Source organism: Labrus bergylta, chromosome 9, assembly GCF_963930695.1.
Source record: "Labrus bergylta chromosome 9, fLabBer1.1, whole genome shotgun sequence".
Classification (NCBI taxonomy): Eukaryota; Metazoa; Chordata; class Actinopteri; order Labriformes; family Labridae; genus Labrus; species Labrus bergylta.
In genome coordinates this window covers 20078800-20096401 of record NC_089203.1, presented here as the reverse complement: position 1 = coordinate 20096401, position 17602 = coordinate 20078800, and the positions used below count along the sequence as shown (strand labels likewise).

Sequence of the window (17602 nt, the reverse complement as noted above, 5' to 3'; positions counted from 1 at the left end):
AAGCGTCCTCATGTGTGGATTTGTTTTTGTGTGTGTGTGTGTGTGTGTGGGTGGGTGTGTGTGGGTGGGTGGGTGTGTATGTGCACACATGTTTGCATATTTTGAGTGTGTGCCAAGGCACTCATGTCATTGACAGTGTACGGACTGTGACAATGTTGATAGGTGTCACTGCCATCTTCGATTACAGCACCAACAGACGGGCTTCGGAATTTGGCAGGAAGCAGAAATAAGTGTAGAAAATCTCACCTCCAGAATGGCACTGGGTGGGAGGCATGTGGTCTTACACCGCAACACAGCTCCCACGAGTCACCCTGACAACATCCTAATGTGTCATAGATCACATTCACAGCCTGCTGAAGAACCCTCTAGGCTCCCCTTTCAATTCTGATGTATGTAACAACTGGGGCAAAACGATTGATTGTTATGTTAGCGTAGCTTTATGTATTCAGGTACCACAATCGTGCATACGATCTGATAAAATATGTCTCCCTATTTGTCTGCTGTCAAACCTACCGGTAGCCTTTACAATAAGCTGGAGATGAGCCTTTGACTAGTGACTAGGCTCTGAATATAGAGAATTACAGATAGATAAGATACAAGCTTAGAAGTGGGTAAAATACATTATGATTATATGATCCTACTTTCTGGATGACTTTATTACCCCAGTCACTTGGTTATCAAAGCACAGGAACATTAAACGGAAAATCGGCAGCAGTTTTCTTTATTTCATTGGACAAAGCAGTAACTCCTGAATGAAAAGAAGAAGGGCATGCAGACTCAGTAAAATGAAAAGACACTTTAAGGAGGTCAAACTTCTAACATGCTGCTCTTAAAAGCTGAGAGGGACAACCCGTTAATCATTATCAATTACTTGATTCACACAGCTAAGGAGCATAAAAATGGATCTGCAAGAAGAGCCCAGTTCTTCACAGCAACCTATTTTTCAAAATACACAAACATATTAGAGTGGTCTTTTTTTTATTGAATGCAAATGAAAAAAAGCAAAAAAAAAGCATTAAAGACTTGCATCATAAGAAATCTGTAAATCATTAATTTGCTTTAGGTTTTGGTGCTACACTGGTATAAAGGAAGCTGCTTGCTTATTCTTTTAGGTCAAAACAGTATTGTACATAGGTATCAGCAGTGTTTTATTTCTACAGAGTTCAAGAGATGAGAATCACTTGACAGTAGGCTTAAAATTATTTTAAATCTTGTGAGTTCACAAAAGGATACTTCCCAAAAAGTTCAGGCAGAAGTGTGAAGTCCTGAGAGAGAGAGAGAGAGAGAGAGAGAGAGAGAGAGAGAGAGAGGAAGCTCTACCAAAAGTTCAAAACAGACCGAGAACAACCCGAGCAGGAATGTCGGCTTATTTATTAAGTCATGCAGAAATGCTCTTAAAATATATTAACTTGCATTTATATGGAATACGATTTGTTTATTTTATTTTTTTAATGCTATTATATTCAAACTTGGGCTGGGCATATATTATTGGAATTTATTGAAATTACTTTTCATTTAAGTTCACATTGTTACAGATCATGAGCACAGTGACATCCCATGGCAGCTCTCTGATATTAGAAACAATTTCCATATCAATATGATTCCCGGCATAGCTACCTAAAGTAAATCATTATTGTGCATACAGTTTACACATGGCAGTCACATGTTAATGTCCTCTCAACCTAACCAGCCCCTGCCACAAAATATAGGTCACTGTAGCTGAGCAAAATCTCAGTAATTCATTTGTCATGTGGTGGAAAAAAAAAGGAATGGTGCTTCATTAACACACCTGCAACCCTTCACTCATCGTGGCTCATTCAGGTAGGGATGCAAACAGGTTCAGGGTTGAACACATCCATCACTTAGAGAGGACATACAGGGGGATACAATAGCTCCTTGAAGTACTCTTACTGTAGCGGTAAAAGTTGCAGTTTCAAAAATCGTCCCTGTCTTACTTTTTGTGTATCCACCTCAGTTTGTACTTTACTCCCTGTGATTACTTATGACAGCCCACCCCCCAGAGAACCTTGTACCCAGCTGTTGCTTTCATATGAGGAGGATATGTAGGACAAATTGATGACAAGCTAGCAAAATGTATGACGTTAAACAACAAACATGCAGTCTTTGATGCAAATAAACCCCCATTGACGTGGTAATGCTAATTCAGAAAAAAAAAAATATATAGGTTACTTACAGAATTTCCCCAACACGTTAAAACAGATAGCAAAACTTTCTCTTCAATTCAGAGTCAAGAGACACTAGATATGTGTCACAGTGAAACCAGAAAGGTTGATGTAAAGTGCGTAAAAAAACCAAACAACACATTATATATCATGGCTTTGAAGTGAGTACTGTAATTGGAGTCAAGAGTCTCTTTCATAAATAGTGAGACTGTGAAGAAGAGAGAAAATCAAGATGCACCATCTCTCTGTTTGTTGTGAATCAGATACAGACATCAGGTCCCACTACTGCAGCATTATAGCAGCTGTTGATTCACGCTCCTCCAACTCATTACCAAACATCCACCTGTGACTTCCACCTGGATACACCATCAGCTCCAATTTCCACTGTGGGCACCCCACCTGGAGAGTGAAACACCCACTAGGCTGTCCCCTGAGGCGGTTCAGTGTACCTCTTTGTATCCGCCTAAACAAAACATTGTAGCCATCCAATACGGCACAATTACTGGTACAAGCAGTACAACTAATAAACATCTTAAATACCCGTTTTTTTTTTAATCTTTTTTTTTAACCTTTTAACCTTTTTAACTGAAGTAGTGTTACTTTGGCTTTTTTCCCTGTTCCTGTACAATCTTGACGTTCCCCTTCCCAGTTCTCATCAGGGTGACACACACACTATCCTGTTGAAGGGCACAGACTGTATTTGTTTTTTTCCAAGTGACAAGTTAGGTCTGTGGTCATTTTGTTTGAGGAGCGATGAGTGCTGAAATGTCTCTTTGAACCCTGCGGTCTAATAAAAAAAAAAAAAAAAAAAAAAAGGTTGAGGAAATGACTCTCTTCTCTCTCCATCACAACAGCAATTTTCTTGGGCTCGTTCCGCCTGCCTTATGAAGAGATCCGGGACATTGTGCTGGAGGTAGACGAGGAAAGACTGAGCGAATCACTCATCCAGGTAAGACTGATGTTTTGTGTAGTGTGTACGTTTTTTTTTCTACTGGCACACACACACACACACACACACACACACACACTTATTTTTACCCCTTGATAAATATGTGCACTAGTGTGTTTGTGTCAAAGAGAGACAGACATTCTCCACAGGTTCACATGAAAAGGCAATTTTTAAATCCCACTGTCTGGCAGATAGCTCGGCGACCCCATTTTAAAGCAGGTATGATGTGTTTTTCGGCACAAGTCTGTCTCCTCATCCTCATGTGGACCCTCATTCATCTTCTTATAATGGATTATGAAGGACAAGCCTTGGCAAAGTCTTCCCAACTCCGCCCCTCTTTCCTCTTGCCTTTGTCTTAAAAACATAATTGATGAGCTTTCTAAAGGCTACTTGTTTTTTTTTTTTTTTTTGTTTGTTTCATTCTATTTCTGTTGGTCTTCTCTCTGAAAGCATTAATTAAAAGGAGGGCGGGTGTATCTGAGGTGAAAATGCATCACTGGGCAGCTGGAGCCTCAATCGCACTGTTTCTTTTCCACACTGTCCTTGTGTGAAGCACTAAAGCAGTCCTGCTGTTTGTTGTTTCCCGTTTTATATCCAAAGTAGGGGGTGTAAACGGCAAATAAAAGATTTGATTTCATTATAATCCTGAAGTCGCAGATTGTGTGTGTGTGTGTGTGTGTGTGTGTGTGTGAACATGTGCAGGAAGAGGGCAGCATTCAAACTTATCTTTCCAAGCTTTAACCCAGAGGTCTATCCTTCTTTGGAAAGAAAAGAATAATGATGAAAAACTGAACCAAAATTCCCCTCCAGTGTTGTATATGTCCTTTCCCACATGGCTTATCAACAAACTCCAGTGCAGGAGCTAGTCTGCCTCCTCCTCACTGCTTGGATCCCAGACACTTGTAAAAGGTGGTGAGGCAATATATATTTAGATGGGGCCTATCTGGAGAGCTTCCCTGCAGGACTATTATTTTGAGCTCTGATAACCTTTAATTGGCTGGCAATCTGGCAGAAATTACAGAGTGTGCCTTATGAGATGGCAGACCCCCTCTGCCTTGTGAAGGAGAGAGGAAGTTAAGGTGTTGACCTTTACCAACCTTCAGCCTTTTTTTTTTTTTCGCAGCAAAGCAGAAATAGTGTATAACTGCCAGAAGGGCAGCTGCGCCCCCAATACATCCCCACCAGGGCCTTTTCTTTTGCACACATCACCACACACATGGTTGGACTGGTTTACAATTGTCTGGTTGTGTTGCTGGAAAATCAAGTACTCCATCCACAGTCAAACAGCTGAAGTTGACCTTGACAAGCTAGCGTGGAAGCTTGTGACTAGTCAACAGTGAGCACTTGAGTAGATTCAACTCTTATGTCAATTTTCTCGAGGTCTTCTTAAGTCTTTTTGCTGTACACCAAACCAGTATACTTTATGAGGACAATAATGAAAATGTAAAGGCCAAACAAAGAGGCGAACATAGAACAGAAAAAGTGGCACTTCCACCCTCAGATTTTTCTTATGTTTGCTCCTAGTCACCCTTCATGAAAAGCAATGGTAAAGAGCAGGTAATAGCAACACAAAAGGGGGGTCAGTGATAAGAAAACTTGATGGCGTCAAGGTTTCATATGTCCCTTAGACTTCTCAGTATCTCCATACAAGACTCATGAGAGCGAGTGTGCGAGTCAGCATAAGCGTCTGAGCGATGCGCTAATGTCACAAAATCCAACGGAGTTCTCTTATTGAGGACCAGCAGAGTTAACTTATCGTGGCAGAAGGCGCCAACATCTGGCATGTATGTCACCGCTGGTTAGCTAACGATGCTAAAGACCGTGTGAGGCCCAGACTGGACAATTAGGACAACACTCTCATGAAAAATGTTTGTTTACTTACCATATATCAGGGCTGTACAGTGGCACAGATATGTTGCATGTACTACAAAAATAACTTGGTGTGTGCTATGAATTATTTTACCTCAAAGCACTTGAGATTTATTTTTATTTATTTATTTTTGATAATGAAGAAAGAGCAACACTTTTTTTTTTTGTGAGAGAGGTTAGTGTGGGGTGTGTGTGACGTCAATCAACGGCACATCGCTAGTGTTGATGGTCGTTGTTGTTTCTCATTCGATTACCGGCCTGCCTAGACTCCAGACATCCAACACAAATTCTCACAACTCCTCTGCTTTCAGTGCCGTTCAAGTTTGTCTTCAATATCCCTGTGAGAGTGCAATTTGTCTTGCAGTCAGCAGTAAAAACATACATACAAATGGTGAGAGCTGGGAATGTCTACTAGCATTCAGGGACGTGTACATCATCTCTGAGGTGTTGATGGGCCAACAATCAACATACAACATCAACAAACACTAAGAAGTCAAAGTCCAATGCACCAAACTGTAGATACAAAAGATAAAAACCGGTTAAAAAGCAATACATTTAGTGATTTAAAAAGGCTATGGCAGCAGGAACAATTTTTTTTTTTTTTTTTAATTCTCTTTGTCCTGCATGCTGGCAGGCTGACTACACACTGAAGCAACTTAAACTCCTTGAACAAAGGATGACTGCGATCAGCCAGGATTGACTGGGGCCTTTTCAAAGTCTTTACTTTGTACAAGGTTGTTAGGTCAGTGAGGGTAGAACCTGCAATTATTCCACACAGTTTAATAACATTCTCATTCTTTATGCTGAGTGACCTGAACCAAGTGGCCATGGTGAAAGTTAAAACTGAATTTATGAAACCAGAATAAAACGTCTTCATAAAAGTGTTGTCGAGGTTATAATTCTGAAAGCATCCTGAGAAAATGCACCCGCTGGTGAGCTTTTTTCAGACAGCACCAGAAGCTGGAATGTCAGTTAGTCATCAACAATGGTATCCAGGTACCTACATTAATGTACGGCCTCAACAGCCTGATTATTTATAACTACAGAGGAGATGACAGCAGGAACCTTTTTCCTGTGTTCAGATACAATCTGAAGCAGGGACATGGATGAATATTATACTTACAGTGTATATAGGAGCACATATGATTTGATGATGTGTTGTTGTGTTACGCCAGTTCCTCTCTGTTAAAACATGTTTGCCGTTTTTTCTCAACAATATCAGTCAAACCTTTTTTTTTTTTCTGCTTTTCTTATTATCTCTTCCCCTGGAATGTTGTTTTTCGAAGGGACTGATCTTGTATCAGACTTCTTGTGCCCCACAGCTGTTAGACTTTTACTTCTCATGAAAGGAAACTGAAAACTCTTTTCTGGTGTTTGTGTTTGATGGACAGCCCAATTTGCAGCTAGGTTTTTATACCAACTTAAAAGTTCTTTGACTTCAGACATTTTTGTGGTAGAATAAAAAATAAAATAAAAACCTACAGGAACTTACACCGGATTGATCTTAACTTGTTTGAAAATATCACTGATCGTGTTCTTAGGCAACTTCCATGTTAAAATAAGGGGTGAACAACATCATGCAGGAATGAGCGCGGGCCAAACACCAGAGCAAGTGACATGCCTGAGAAATATAACTTGTGCTTTACAGAGGCAGCAAAGGGAAGCAAAGAGACCTCCTGCTGGGTGACACAGTCCTGAGTGTGGGCTCCATCTGCACAGTGCTCATCTACACTCATTACGCTGATTAATCACTCTACACCACCCACTTTCAACCACACGCCAATCACCATCTATCTACATGGACAACTGCACACACACACACACACACACACACACACACACACACACACACACACACACACACAAAGTTGGAAGATGTGTCTGCATGGTTTGGCAACTGCTAAAAGGAAATGTATTTACCATCTTGCTAATGTAAGAACGAGTGGGTGATTGTGTGCACCAAAAATAAATCTGGTGTAGACTGAAGAGATTAAACGAAGAACAAAATAAACTTCTTTGAATAAAGGATATTTGCAAGATGAATGTGCTTGACTGTTAACATGTGATTGTAGTTTCCAGCTACTTTTCACTCTCGTTTTAGCTTCCTGCCACCTGTTGCATTTGCTCTGTTTTTGGCTATTTTTTAAATACAATGGAATGAATACTGATGCCTCTATATTACCTTATAATATTTAAGACCATCAGGGACATTTGATCATTTCTCAATAGTGGTTTTAATGCCTATAACTACTGACGCCGGGTAGGTGTCAGACCAAGTGATTAACAGCGTTCTGTAGAAGCAGCTTCTGTTGGCAGGTCTACCTATTTTCAAAATATTCTCAGTGAGTGATATGTCTGTCTCTTATAAGAAAGCCGGAGTTGTTGTTTTTATCTTCAAAAACACATGTACTTAGCTCTTATCTAAGATAAAATGAATAGCCGTTGCTAAATATGTGTTGACAAGTTTTTTAAAAGTGTTTTTTTCCTTACCTAAGCCTTCGGGGGCTCGGTGCACATGTACAGGACAAAAATCAGCAAAAAGATGATGCAGTGTTTTGGCCAAAGGGGGCGCCAATATCAACTCAAACTGAAAGTTTCTCACACAATCTTGATTAAAATCATATAAATAGAACTTACTCATGGAACATAGCTAATTTGATGCTAGTGCTAAAATACCATGAAGTATCTGATTGAAAATAATTAATCTGTATTGTAACAATTTTACAGTTTTTTTTTGAGAACCCACATTTTGTTGATTTGATATATATTTTTCCTACAGCAAAGGATAATTGTGCTCGGCATTTATGAACATCTGAACCTTGAAAAAGTGGTTAAGCTTTCCATGGGTTCATGTAAACCGATGAAGAGCTCTGGGTGTGGTTAAGTTTCAAGTGATGTAGTAGAAGTAGATACAAGAAGAGATAGAAATCTACAAAACTTTGTTCAGTTTGAATTATTCTTCGGCATTATTTTGCACAAAAAAAAAAACAGTAACAAGCATGCACGCGTGGGGGAATTGACAAATGGAAGGTATAGTGAAAATGGAAGGAATCAAGGAAGCAAGAGGTGTTCATAATGCATCTAAAACTCTGTAACTCAATCTTATTATCTCCCTTCTCTGTCGACATGTCTAATGTAATGATTTGTCAGCAGAATGTGACAGTGTGCTGGCCTTGAAGCAACCCTACAATGTGTCACCCCGACAGAGCGGATAGATAGGAGTTGATTGGCTCTCCTTATTCTGCATTAGGGCCCATCAACGCCTCGGAGATGATGTACACATCCCTGAATGCTAGCAGACAGTCCCCGCTCTCACCATTCATCCAGACTACATATGAATCCTTGCAATTCCACCCCTATTTTCATTTCGGTGCACTCAGCGAGCAAACATACGTACAGTACATGCAAATGGATAGACAATGTCAGTTATCCCCTCTGTCTTCTGGTTCCTGCACAATTTTGTAATTTATCATCCAAGCAATAAATGTGTGCAAAGTCCAAGCATGTGTGCAAATACAGACAGACACACACACACACGCAGACATGTTTGTATGCAATCTGTTTCTCACTTTCTCAATCTCTTTATCTCATTTGCCCACAATATTCATAGTGCTGGTGGACAGAGGTCACTTGTGTATCAGGTCAGCTTCATCAAATTCAAGAAGACATCAGAGCCACCCCACCACCCTACACTGTTTAATAATGAGATGAAGAGGACAATGAGAGACAATAATGAACGTTGGCTCCGTGAAAACAGATTGCGACCCAGAAAGCTTGGCAAAGGTCTGCTTTAAGGGGGCTGACAGCCTGACAAAGCTATTCATTCCTATTGTTGGCTGGCAACAGAAGCAGCAAGGGATCGTTGTGTTGACATTGTTTGTGTGGGAAAGAGTCAGGCACGTGCCCTAGGCTTCAGGGCCCTATAGTCCCATTGTGCGTGCATTTATTTAGGCTTTACAGGACATCCAGTGCCCCCAGTTCTTATCATTGGCACCCTTTCTCAGTGTATATTCCACCTCATTCACATTGTTTAAACAATAACATGGCTTTCCATCATGTCCCTGCTGTCTTTTACTCAAGTTAGCGCTCCTTTGGTGTTTCAATTTCTCCAAAACGTCCCTCATAGCCTTGTCGCCCAAGGGAGAAGGCTTAAATGGCATAATGATGGTAGTTGGTCCCATGCCCTTAGAGTTCCTGCCAATGGAACAGAAGGAGGCCAAACAATGGCTAGATTATTAATAAGCTCTTGTAAACTTGAATAGTTTCTGGTGTAATGAGCTGGTAGACATGCAGGGGGTGGCTCATAACAGTTCATTTTGTGAGGTTGACATCATGTTATAAGCTGAGAGGACAATTCAATAGTGACTGTAGATTCATTATCATTTCCCTTGTGTTATTGTAACATGTCATTCCAAGATCGTAAACTTAGCCCACACAGTTGGTGGTTTGTAGCATGGTAGATTATCTGTTTTGGTTTTGGTCAGTATTACATTAGTATTAAGAGACACCATTCTCCAGCTGAACATTATTATATTATATACAGATCAAAGTCGAGTGAAAGAATTGCAAAACAGCTTAGTAAAAGAAGGAATCAATCCAAATAACAAGATATACTTGGATTATTTAAATATTAACATGTCATTCATTCTTGAACACTTCCAAAATGAGAGAGCAAGAATACTTTTTGTGTTAGCTCTGTTTACTTAAGTAGTGTTTAATCCGAATTAATCATTTCTGTTATTTCTTTTGGACATGTAGAGTCATTTAAACCTGATAAAACCTGAGACTGATAAAAGTTCATTCATTTTTGTTCCACAATTGTAGGGACAGTAAAGACAGAATGACTCCCATCACTTCAATGACATTTGATTGGGATTTACTATAAAAGGTGGTGGGAAAACTCATATTAAGCCGGCCCATCGTAACTATAAAGAACTGCATGAAAGCCTATTCTTCTGTTGTGGCAGTGTTCCCTGGAAAATTGTTAAATAAGTTCAAGTGAATGACAACGTTGTCATTGTTGTATTACACATGCTCTACAATCTCTTAGAGGAATGAATCCAAAGGCGTTGTTAGGAAGATTTCTTACTTGCAGTAGGAGGGATTAAGTGGTATTGGTTTCCAGGAATTTAGATTAATGCTTAGCAAGTGTATTCTCCAAGCTCTCCAAGCTTCGTCTTATGTCTTGCCACTTTTTTTCTTTTTTTAGGTTTTTTTTTTGCTTGTCTTTTCTTGTACAATATTTTGGCTGGAATAGAATTGGTTCCCTAATCGCTTTATTGGCACATCTTGAGGATTTTTTTCTTTCTGATTAGGATTGACTTATTGTAAAATTTCCAAAAATACCAGAATACCCTCTTCTAATGGCCCCCAGGCAAATTTGAGCTGTTTTTTTAGTTCTAATAATATTTTCTACCTCCTTCATACAAAAGCAAGCCATAGTTGCGCAAGTTGTGTATATTTGGTTTAGTGGTTTGCACAGGCCTTGTGATGTCCAACTATAGCCAGTGACAGGTGGGCCCTGTCAATGGTGTTAGTGTTGGGGAGGGAGGGGGTGATATCGAAATGCGGATGTTTCAGGTAAATTCATAAATTTACAGAGGGCTTATATGTTTCTTAGTCCTGGTCTTGTTTATGTATCCAGACAACTAGGTCATAATTTGGTCTCAGATAGGTTGATTAAATTCAAAGTCTATTGAAGTTGTAAATAACAGCACTGATACTTTGATACAAATTCAGGACTGAAGGTTGCCTGAGCCATTTCTATGTAGTTAAAGATCATTTTAGAGAGAATAGTGATTTCCCATAGACTGACCCATATTTTTCAGTCCCATAGTTTCCTTCAAACAAAAGTAAGAACTGTTTTGTAGGCTGCTGCAGATCAGCTCTTTATTCCCCACCCGTACCCAGAAAACACCATGTGATCTTTCTCCCTGAAATAAGGGAGTCATCACTAAATGTTTAAACACGCCCAGTTTTTGGTGTGTGTGGTAAGCTTACTCTCGTCAGCGAATGATATGGCCCTTGGGGCTTGTTTTGCGGAATATCAGAGTGGCTCCTTAATGTTTAATGTCTGCCAATGTATTTTATATTACCCCCTCTCTTTTTCAAAAGGAAAGGCTAATGACTAACACTGCACCGCCACTATTCATTTGTAATTAGTATTTCCCTGTGTTGTGTCAAATGGACTGGTAGGAATATCAAAGAAGTGGCAGAGAAGTGTCCAGTGTCTCTTGTAGTTTTTAACTCAGCATGCTTTATAGAGTAAATGTGTGCACATAATCGGACGGCATACCAGGCCTTTAAAGTAAACAGTGGGAAACATGCATTACAATATTATTTGATAAACCCAATTTTGCACATTCGGAGTCAGCAGTGAATAAATCCGAGTGTTAAAATGATGCATTGATTCAAAAGAAATATAGCAGAGAGGGAATTAGTGTCACAGCATGCATCACATTTCTACAGTCATATTATATCATATGTGAAGAAATATATTAATGTGTCACACCACCACCAGCATGGACAACGAATCATCTTCTCAGTCCTTGAGCTTTTTATTTCAGTGTAAGTGGAGTTATGATTTACATTGAAAGAGAAAGAGCCTCGCCTACCTACCTGCATGTTATTTCATAACCTCACTTTGATCCCTCTTTTGCTCTCTGTGCACATATATCGACACAATATATTTTTTTCACAATGTGAGAGCTTGTAACCACTGTGTCTCATGCCTTCTGTTGGCAACAGCTTTCCTGATTTATTGTGTCCCCATGGCTATAAACTCAGAACTCAGACTTCTATTAAACACGAGTTTTTCCTCCCCAAAAAAGGGTTAGTACACTAAAAAAAAGTTATTGTTGTGTTTTTTTTGTTTGTTTTCATCCACCTTCCTTACCAGGGAAGTGATTTATATCATAAAATTGATCCCCATATGATAATGTTGGTGTGTTTCATTCATAGGAGGTATACTATGTATTGGAACCATACACAGTAGCTGTCATGTCAGAGCTCAAAACTGTCCATCAATAGGAAGAAGATTACAAACTTGACAATAATGCAGAAATGACTGGATTTAATCATGTGAACACAAACATGCAGTAGAAATGAACACATTACACACATAACAGTCACATCATCATTATACGCTATATTTAAATTTGCCAATGGTGTCTTTCATGTTGGCATTCATTTCTTACTTAATAAAAGTTATAAGTGAGCTGATGCTTTCGGAGAGCATAGGAAATAAGAAAATGATATACAGTAGTGTGCCACATAAAATCCTGACAAACCCTGACTGGGTCGCCTCATAGTAAACAGCATCAGTGTCAGCTTTCGGCTATTGCACCACTTCCCTTCACCTTGCCATGGCAACAACCTTTTCGCCAGGTCTCACAGGGCTCCTTGGTACTTGCCTTGCTTGTTATTATTGTTTATCTCTCTTGTCAATCACCCAGATCACCGCGATGCTCATCCATATGCATGGGCTCATCATTACACGTGGTGGCCCATTGGCTGCAGGGCCTGGCGGTGCCCATGCCAGCCTTTGTTCTCTGCTGTAACAACAGGTGATTGTAGCAGCCTGGCACATTGCTGGGCATCATTTGCATGGTGTAAAAAGTGCACATGTGGGGCCAGGCGATAAGTATGGCTGTGCACTGGGCCTGTTGGATTAGAGCTTAAGCAGGAGAAGCGGGGTCTCCCTTGGGCTTAATTGTGGTGTATTTTGGCACACAGCACATAACTCTCTTCCCCATCAAATGCTAATTTAACAATGAAATGTGAAATGCATTATGCTGATTTGGTGGGGCTGGAAAAATAAGACAGAGGAGGAGGAGGAGAAGTATTGAATAAACAAAGTGAAAGGCAGGAGGGGAAGACAGGCAAGGCTCGGCTTGGTGCAATATCAAATGCGCTTCACAAATTGATGGCCAGGACCCAAGGTACTACATGTACTTTTCACTGATCATCACTACGCTGCTGATCTCTGGCCACAGGGTCCAGGCCAGGTACTCCGTCCTCAGGTTGAATATTGCACACACATCCAGACACACATAGGCAAGTTCACAATACAGCAAAACAGTTAAATTTTGATTAGGTGGAGTCCATGCAGCTTCTCCTCAGGCACACTGGGTGCAGTATTTTCTTAACTAAGTTAAACTGTGTGTTTCTGTTTTCGCTCTCCAATTCAGCGTCTTTGTTTTCCGTGACAGATGGCACATCACTCACAGAGACGCTCTCACAGCAGCCTCCACAAACAAATTAATTTCTATTACTGTTTTGCATGCTAGCCCGCTTCTTATTTGACTGACAGTCTCATCGTATACGGCAATGTATTAGTGTGACGGTATGAGACATTTTAAAATCAGTGAATTAACAAATGGGAATTTCAATGCAGTGGAGTAAAGTCTACCCCCCCCTTCTTTCTTTACATCCGTTCAAGACTGTTTTTTAGCACGTAGTTTAGTAGGTATATGTATGCCTTGATGCATATTCATTCTGTCTTAAAGATCCCATATCATACTCATTTTCACCTGTCATGTTGTCAGTCTGTGAAACCTTAAGAGTGGCTTTGCATGATTTGCAAAACTCCTTATTTATCTTACTCTTGCGTCAGTAAAGACCATTATTATAGCCTCTGCCTGAAACGGTTCGTTTCAGCTGCTGTCTCTTTAAGCCCCTCCCCACAGGCTCACTTTCTTCTGATCGGCCAGCTCCGTGGAAGTCCTCCGGTGGGCAGAACGCTGCAGGGCTTCCAGGGCAGGGCTCTGCTCTCCGGTGCGGGGAGAAGAGTCTATGTAAAGAGGTTTTAAGGCCCCTACATCGAGGCTTAAAGCCATGTCTTTGAAATTCTTGGTTTCATATCGGGCCGTTAGCGCACTCTGCATATTCTCATGGGATTACTCCAAATTGTGTTCACCTCATGAGCTGAAATTTTGCCTACGTGTAGTGTGGGCATCCAGCATTGTAACACTATATGTGAGTTTTAAAATGGGGATCAGCATAATCGCTCAACTTTAACTGATAACAAATAATAGTGTAACTTCTCTTTTACATCCCTACATTACGGTTAGACTCATCATAGTAGATTCAGTAGAGGTTTGAATAAGCTTCTACATATATTTTTTGTATTTTAAGTTTCTGTTTGTTTTTCTTTCTTTTCCTTTTGTTATTTTTTTCCCATGCTTGTCTCTTGTCTTCTGCAAAATTTGATCTCTTCTTATCTCTTGTCTCTGTCTATTTGAACCCCTCTTTTTGCCTTGTTAATATCCCTCTTAATCCTGCTTCACACCCATCAAGCTGAATGTAAGTGCTCAGGTGTGCACACGTATGAATTCCTCAACACATTTCCTGCTAACAGACACGTTTAATGTCACAGTAAGTCTGTCAGGCTTTCCAGCCCCAACCCTCAAATTAATCCCTCCCCCTCCTCTATATCTCACTCAACCTTTCTCCCCCCCCCCCCCCCCAACCCACCTCACTATCTGTTTGTGTCTTTCTCTCACACTGCATTTCTCATTTAGTTTAATGCGATTTTAGAACCTGTCACACTCAGTTTGTTGCCTGTCAGCCTGTCACTGCAGCTTTTCTCATAGAGAGATTTGAGGTGTTTGTGTGGTTTGGCAGGGTGTAGATTGGGTAAGAATACAAGAGCGAGTATGACTGATGTTCATTGTTTAACGTGTTTACCTGTAAGACAAGATTTCTGTTAGTTGTTCTTTGTTCCTTGTTTTCTCGAGTTGGTTTTCCTCTAATTGTTGAGGTTATGTGTTAAAGAAAACATCTGCTTAACCTGAGATAAAAACCTCTATTGTTGTTGTCAATGCTTTACATATTATTTCACATAAAACTGATTTGGTGTTAAAGCTTTTCTTCAGTAAAATGTAAATATTAAGACGAGACATACTGAATCTGAAATGTACTGCACTGCGATTATCTAAGTGTTTTCCATCAAAATTTCTGCCCATTCTCACAAACAAAAACACAACTTGATAGCCTTTGTTCAACACATTCAGTTTCCAGTTCTCTGGTACTAACCTTTTGTTTGAGATGGATGCTGTCTACACCCACAAACTATTGTGCACAGTTTTTTCTCTCTTTTGAATCTTAAGCTTACTTAGAAAAAAGAAGAAGAAGAAGAAGAAGAAAAAAAAAACTTTTTTTAAAATTCCACATAATGTCTTTTGGAGCTGTCAAGCGCTGGTTTTTGAGAAGTAAAGCTTGCAGAATGTTGAGCAGTCTGTCTCTTAGTTTGTTATTGATTCAAGCTGAAGTCTTCACTGATTCGCCACGAGCCAGGTAGGGAGCCTGCTGAGGTGTCACGGCAGGGAGATGGCAGTCCCACGTTGCTCTTCATCACAAAGCACAGGCAACAAACACCGCATGGATCTCTGTCTCTCAAAATTGAGGAGAAAATCAATTAAAAAGTAGAAAATCACATCTGTCAAGCACCACGGCAGACACGGCTCCTGCTCTGCCTACGTTTGTAGACCTCCCATAGGCCTTGTAGAGAGGAACACAGTTTACTCGGATAATCTTTCAGACGCCGGGTGACTCTCCCCCTCTTCTCCTTTATTTAATCCATCTTAATAAAGACTTTATTGCTCGGAGAAAAGCTGTATTGATTATCGTGTCGCCAACTAGGTTTTCTTGGTTTTCTTTATCATTTGAACATTACTGTTGGGAATATGCTTCACAAGGTAGAGGTCATAAAGTTGGTGTGGCAGATTTTATAAGACCTCTCCACAAAGCAAAGAATGCTCATCCCTCAATAAAGGTAGTGGTTCAGCTTGGCTTAAATTATTTTGTTTAGTTTGGGTTAGTGACCATAAATTATCCTCGATATGTGAAATAATGCTCACTTTCAGTTCATTATATTACAAATATCAAAGCTTTTGAACACACTGCACTCCAGCAGCCCCTGCCGACTTAACAGCACACAGTTCTGTAAACTGTACGGTTATTTATATGCCTAATACCCCCATTTTAAACTGTATTAACTTGCCGTGGGTTAGCGGGTGCTGTAAAACTGTGAACTTGCATCGCTGGAAGCTAGCTGACAGCAGCAGAGATCAAAGTATGGAAGTGAAAGCCCTACAGATACTGTCATCCTCCACAAATGTTTAGTGAAGCGTAACCTGTATCTCATATTACGTTTACACTCCATTTTTCCTTCGCATCCACTTTCAAGCCTTAAGGTTTAAACCTTGGCAAATATTTACCATCTTCAATTATTTTTTTACATCTTTTTTTGTGTGTGTTACAGGACAGTTTCAAGTTAACATGAGGTGAAACCTCCAGAAAACAGTGTTGTGAAGCTCTCTCAGGGTTCTTATGTTTCCCTTTCCATTCACATCTATGATTATTAATAATATCCTCTCTGTTTCAGAAGACGAAAAGGGCCCATAAGCTATTCTCTTTTTCATGCTGATACTTTAAATTGAAGCATTGCACAGTTTTTTTGACTGGCAGGGATGGATTTAGTATTCACTTAAACTGCGCTCCTGCATCTGTTATTGGACTCTCACTGTCTCTGACAGCCATTAATTGATTCTGATTTGTCAGACTTAGCTCACAGTTGAATGACAGTTGAAACACATATTTTAATGATGGCATCTAGGATTTAAGAAAAAAAAAAAAAAAAACAGTTCTTGGCTGCCTAACGAAGATTTGCACAAAAATATACACTACTGGAACTCTGAAAAGCCTTTGAACGATAACAGCGGAGAATAATATATGTAGATTTAAAATGACATGTTGGGGCCACTGAAATGCACAGACCCTGATCTCACTTCTAAAATACCAGGACAAATAGTTACAGTTACACTGCAGAAACCAGAAGGCTTCTGATTATGTACTCAGTCAAAATATATTTGGGGACATATTAATATAGTGTACAGTAAGTTACATTATAATAATCAACAACTGTGTTGAAATACCATTACATGTATGTGTTTTACCCTACAAATGTACATAATGCGTTTACCACTGATTTTCACAATCTTCACATCCAAAAACTGTTTTATTTTTTTTAATCTCTGGGAGGAGAGACAGTAGGTTTTCTAACGTTACTACCAGAAGATGTTTTGTTCTGTTTATGTTTTTGTCGTTGTATATTGGCAAGTGTGCTAATACGTAACACCCTCGGCCTCTTCTACCTCCAGTGCTGTAAACGAATGTGTGCTGTTGTAAGCATACTTCCAGAACTCTTCCCCAGACTGCTGTGTGTGTCTGGTGGCCTGTGGTGAGGAGTCTGGCCCAGCATCATCACCCAGTCTCCCACATTGCCTCACATATGGTGCTGCCTTTGTGTCAATTGTGCTCCGTGGGGTTTCTAATAATTAACAAGATGACAGATGAATGAAATGACAAGCTCAAGGTGGTTTTCATTCTCTGTTTTCCTGTCATCGATGTTGTGTGTACAAATGTTTTCATCTGAAGCATTTTGAATGTTCTGGAAATGATTTCACCATTTTTAAAACATCTAATCCACTTTGTTTTTTTTAGTTGTGTTCTTTGGAAATGGCAAATCTAAAGCACTGTCTCAGTTGTGTGTTTATGGAGTTCTGGATGCTAATGTCCATCAAGCATTAGCAGCTCTTAA

At 39.9% G+C, this 17602-nt stretch overlaps 1 protein-coding gene across 5 annotated transcripts in view; it reads left to right on the top strand.

The window, feature by feature from the left end:
* Positions 1-17602, top strand: part of diaph2 (diaphanous-related formin 2) — a 368317-nt gene that overhangs the window by 200566 nt on the left and 150149 nt on the right. For all 5 annotated transcript variants that reach the window (XM_020640450.3, XM_065959019.1, XM_020640447.3 and 2 more), the window contains one exon: positions 3038-3132. In XM_020640450.3, the coding sequence (XP_020496106.2) occupies positions 3038-3132 (95 nt within the window). The remainder of the gene's footprint in view (positions 1-3037; positions 3133-17602) is intronic.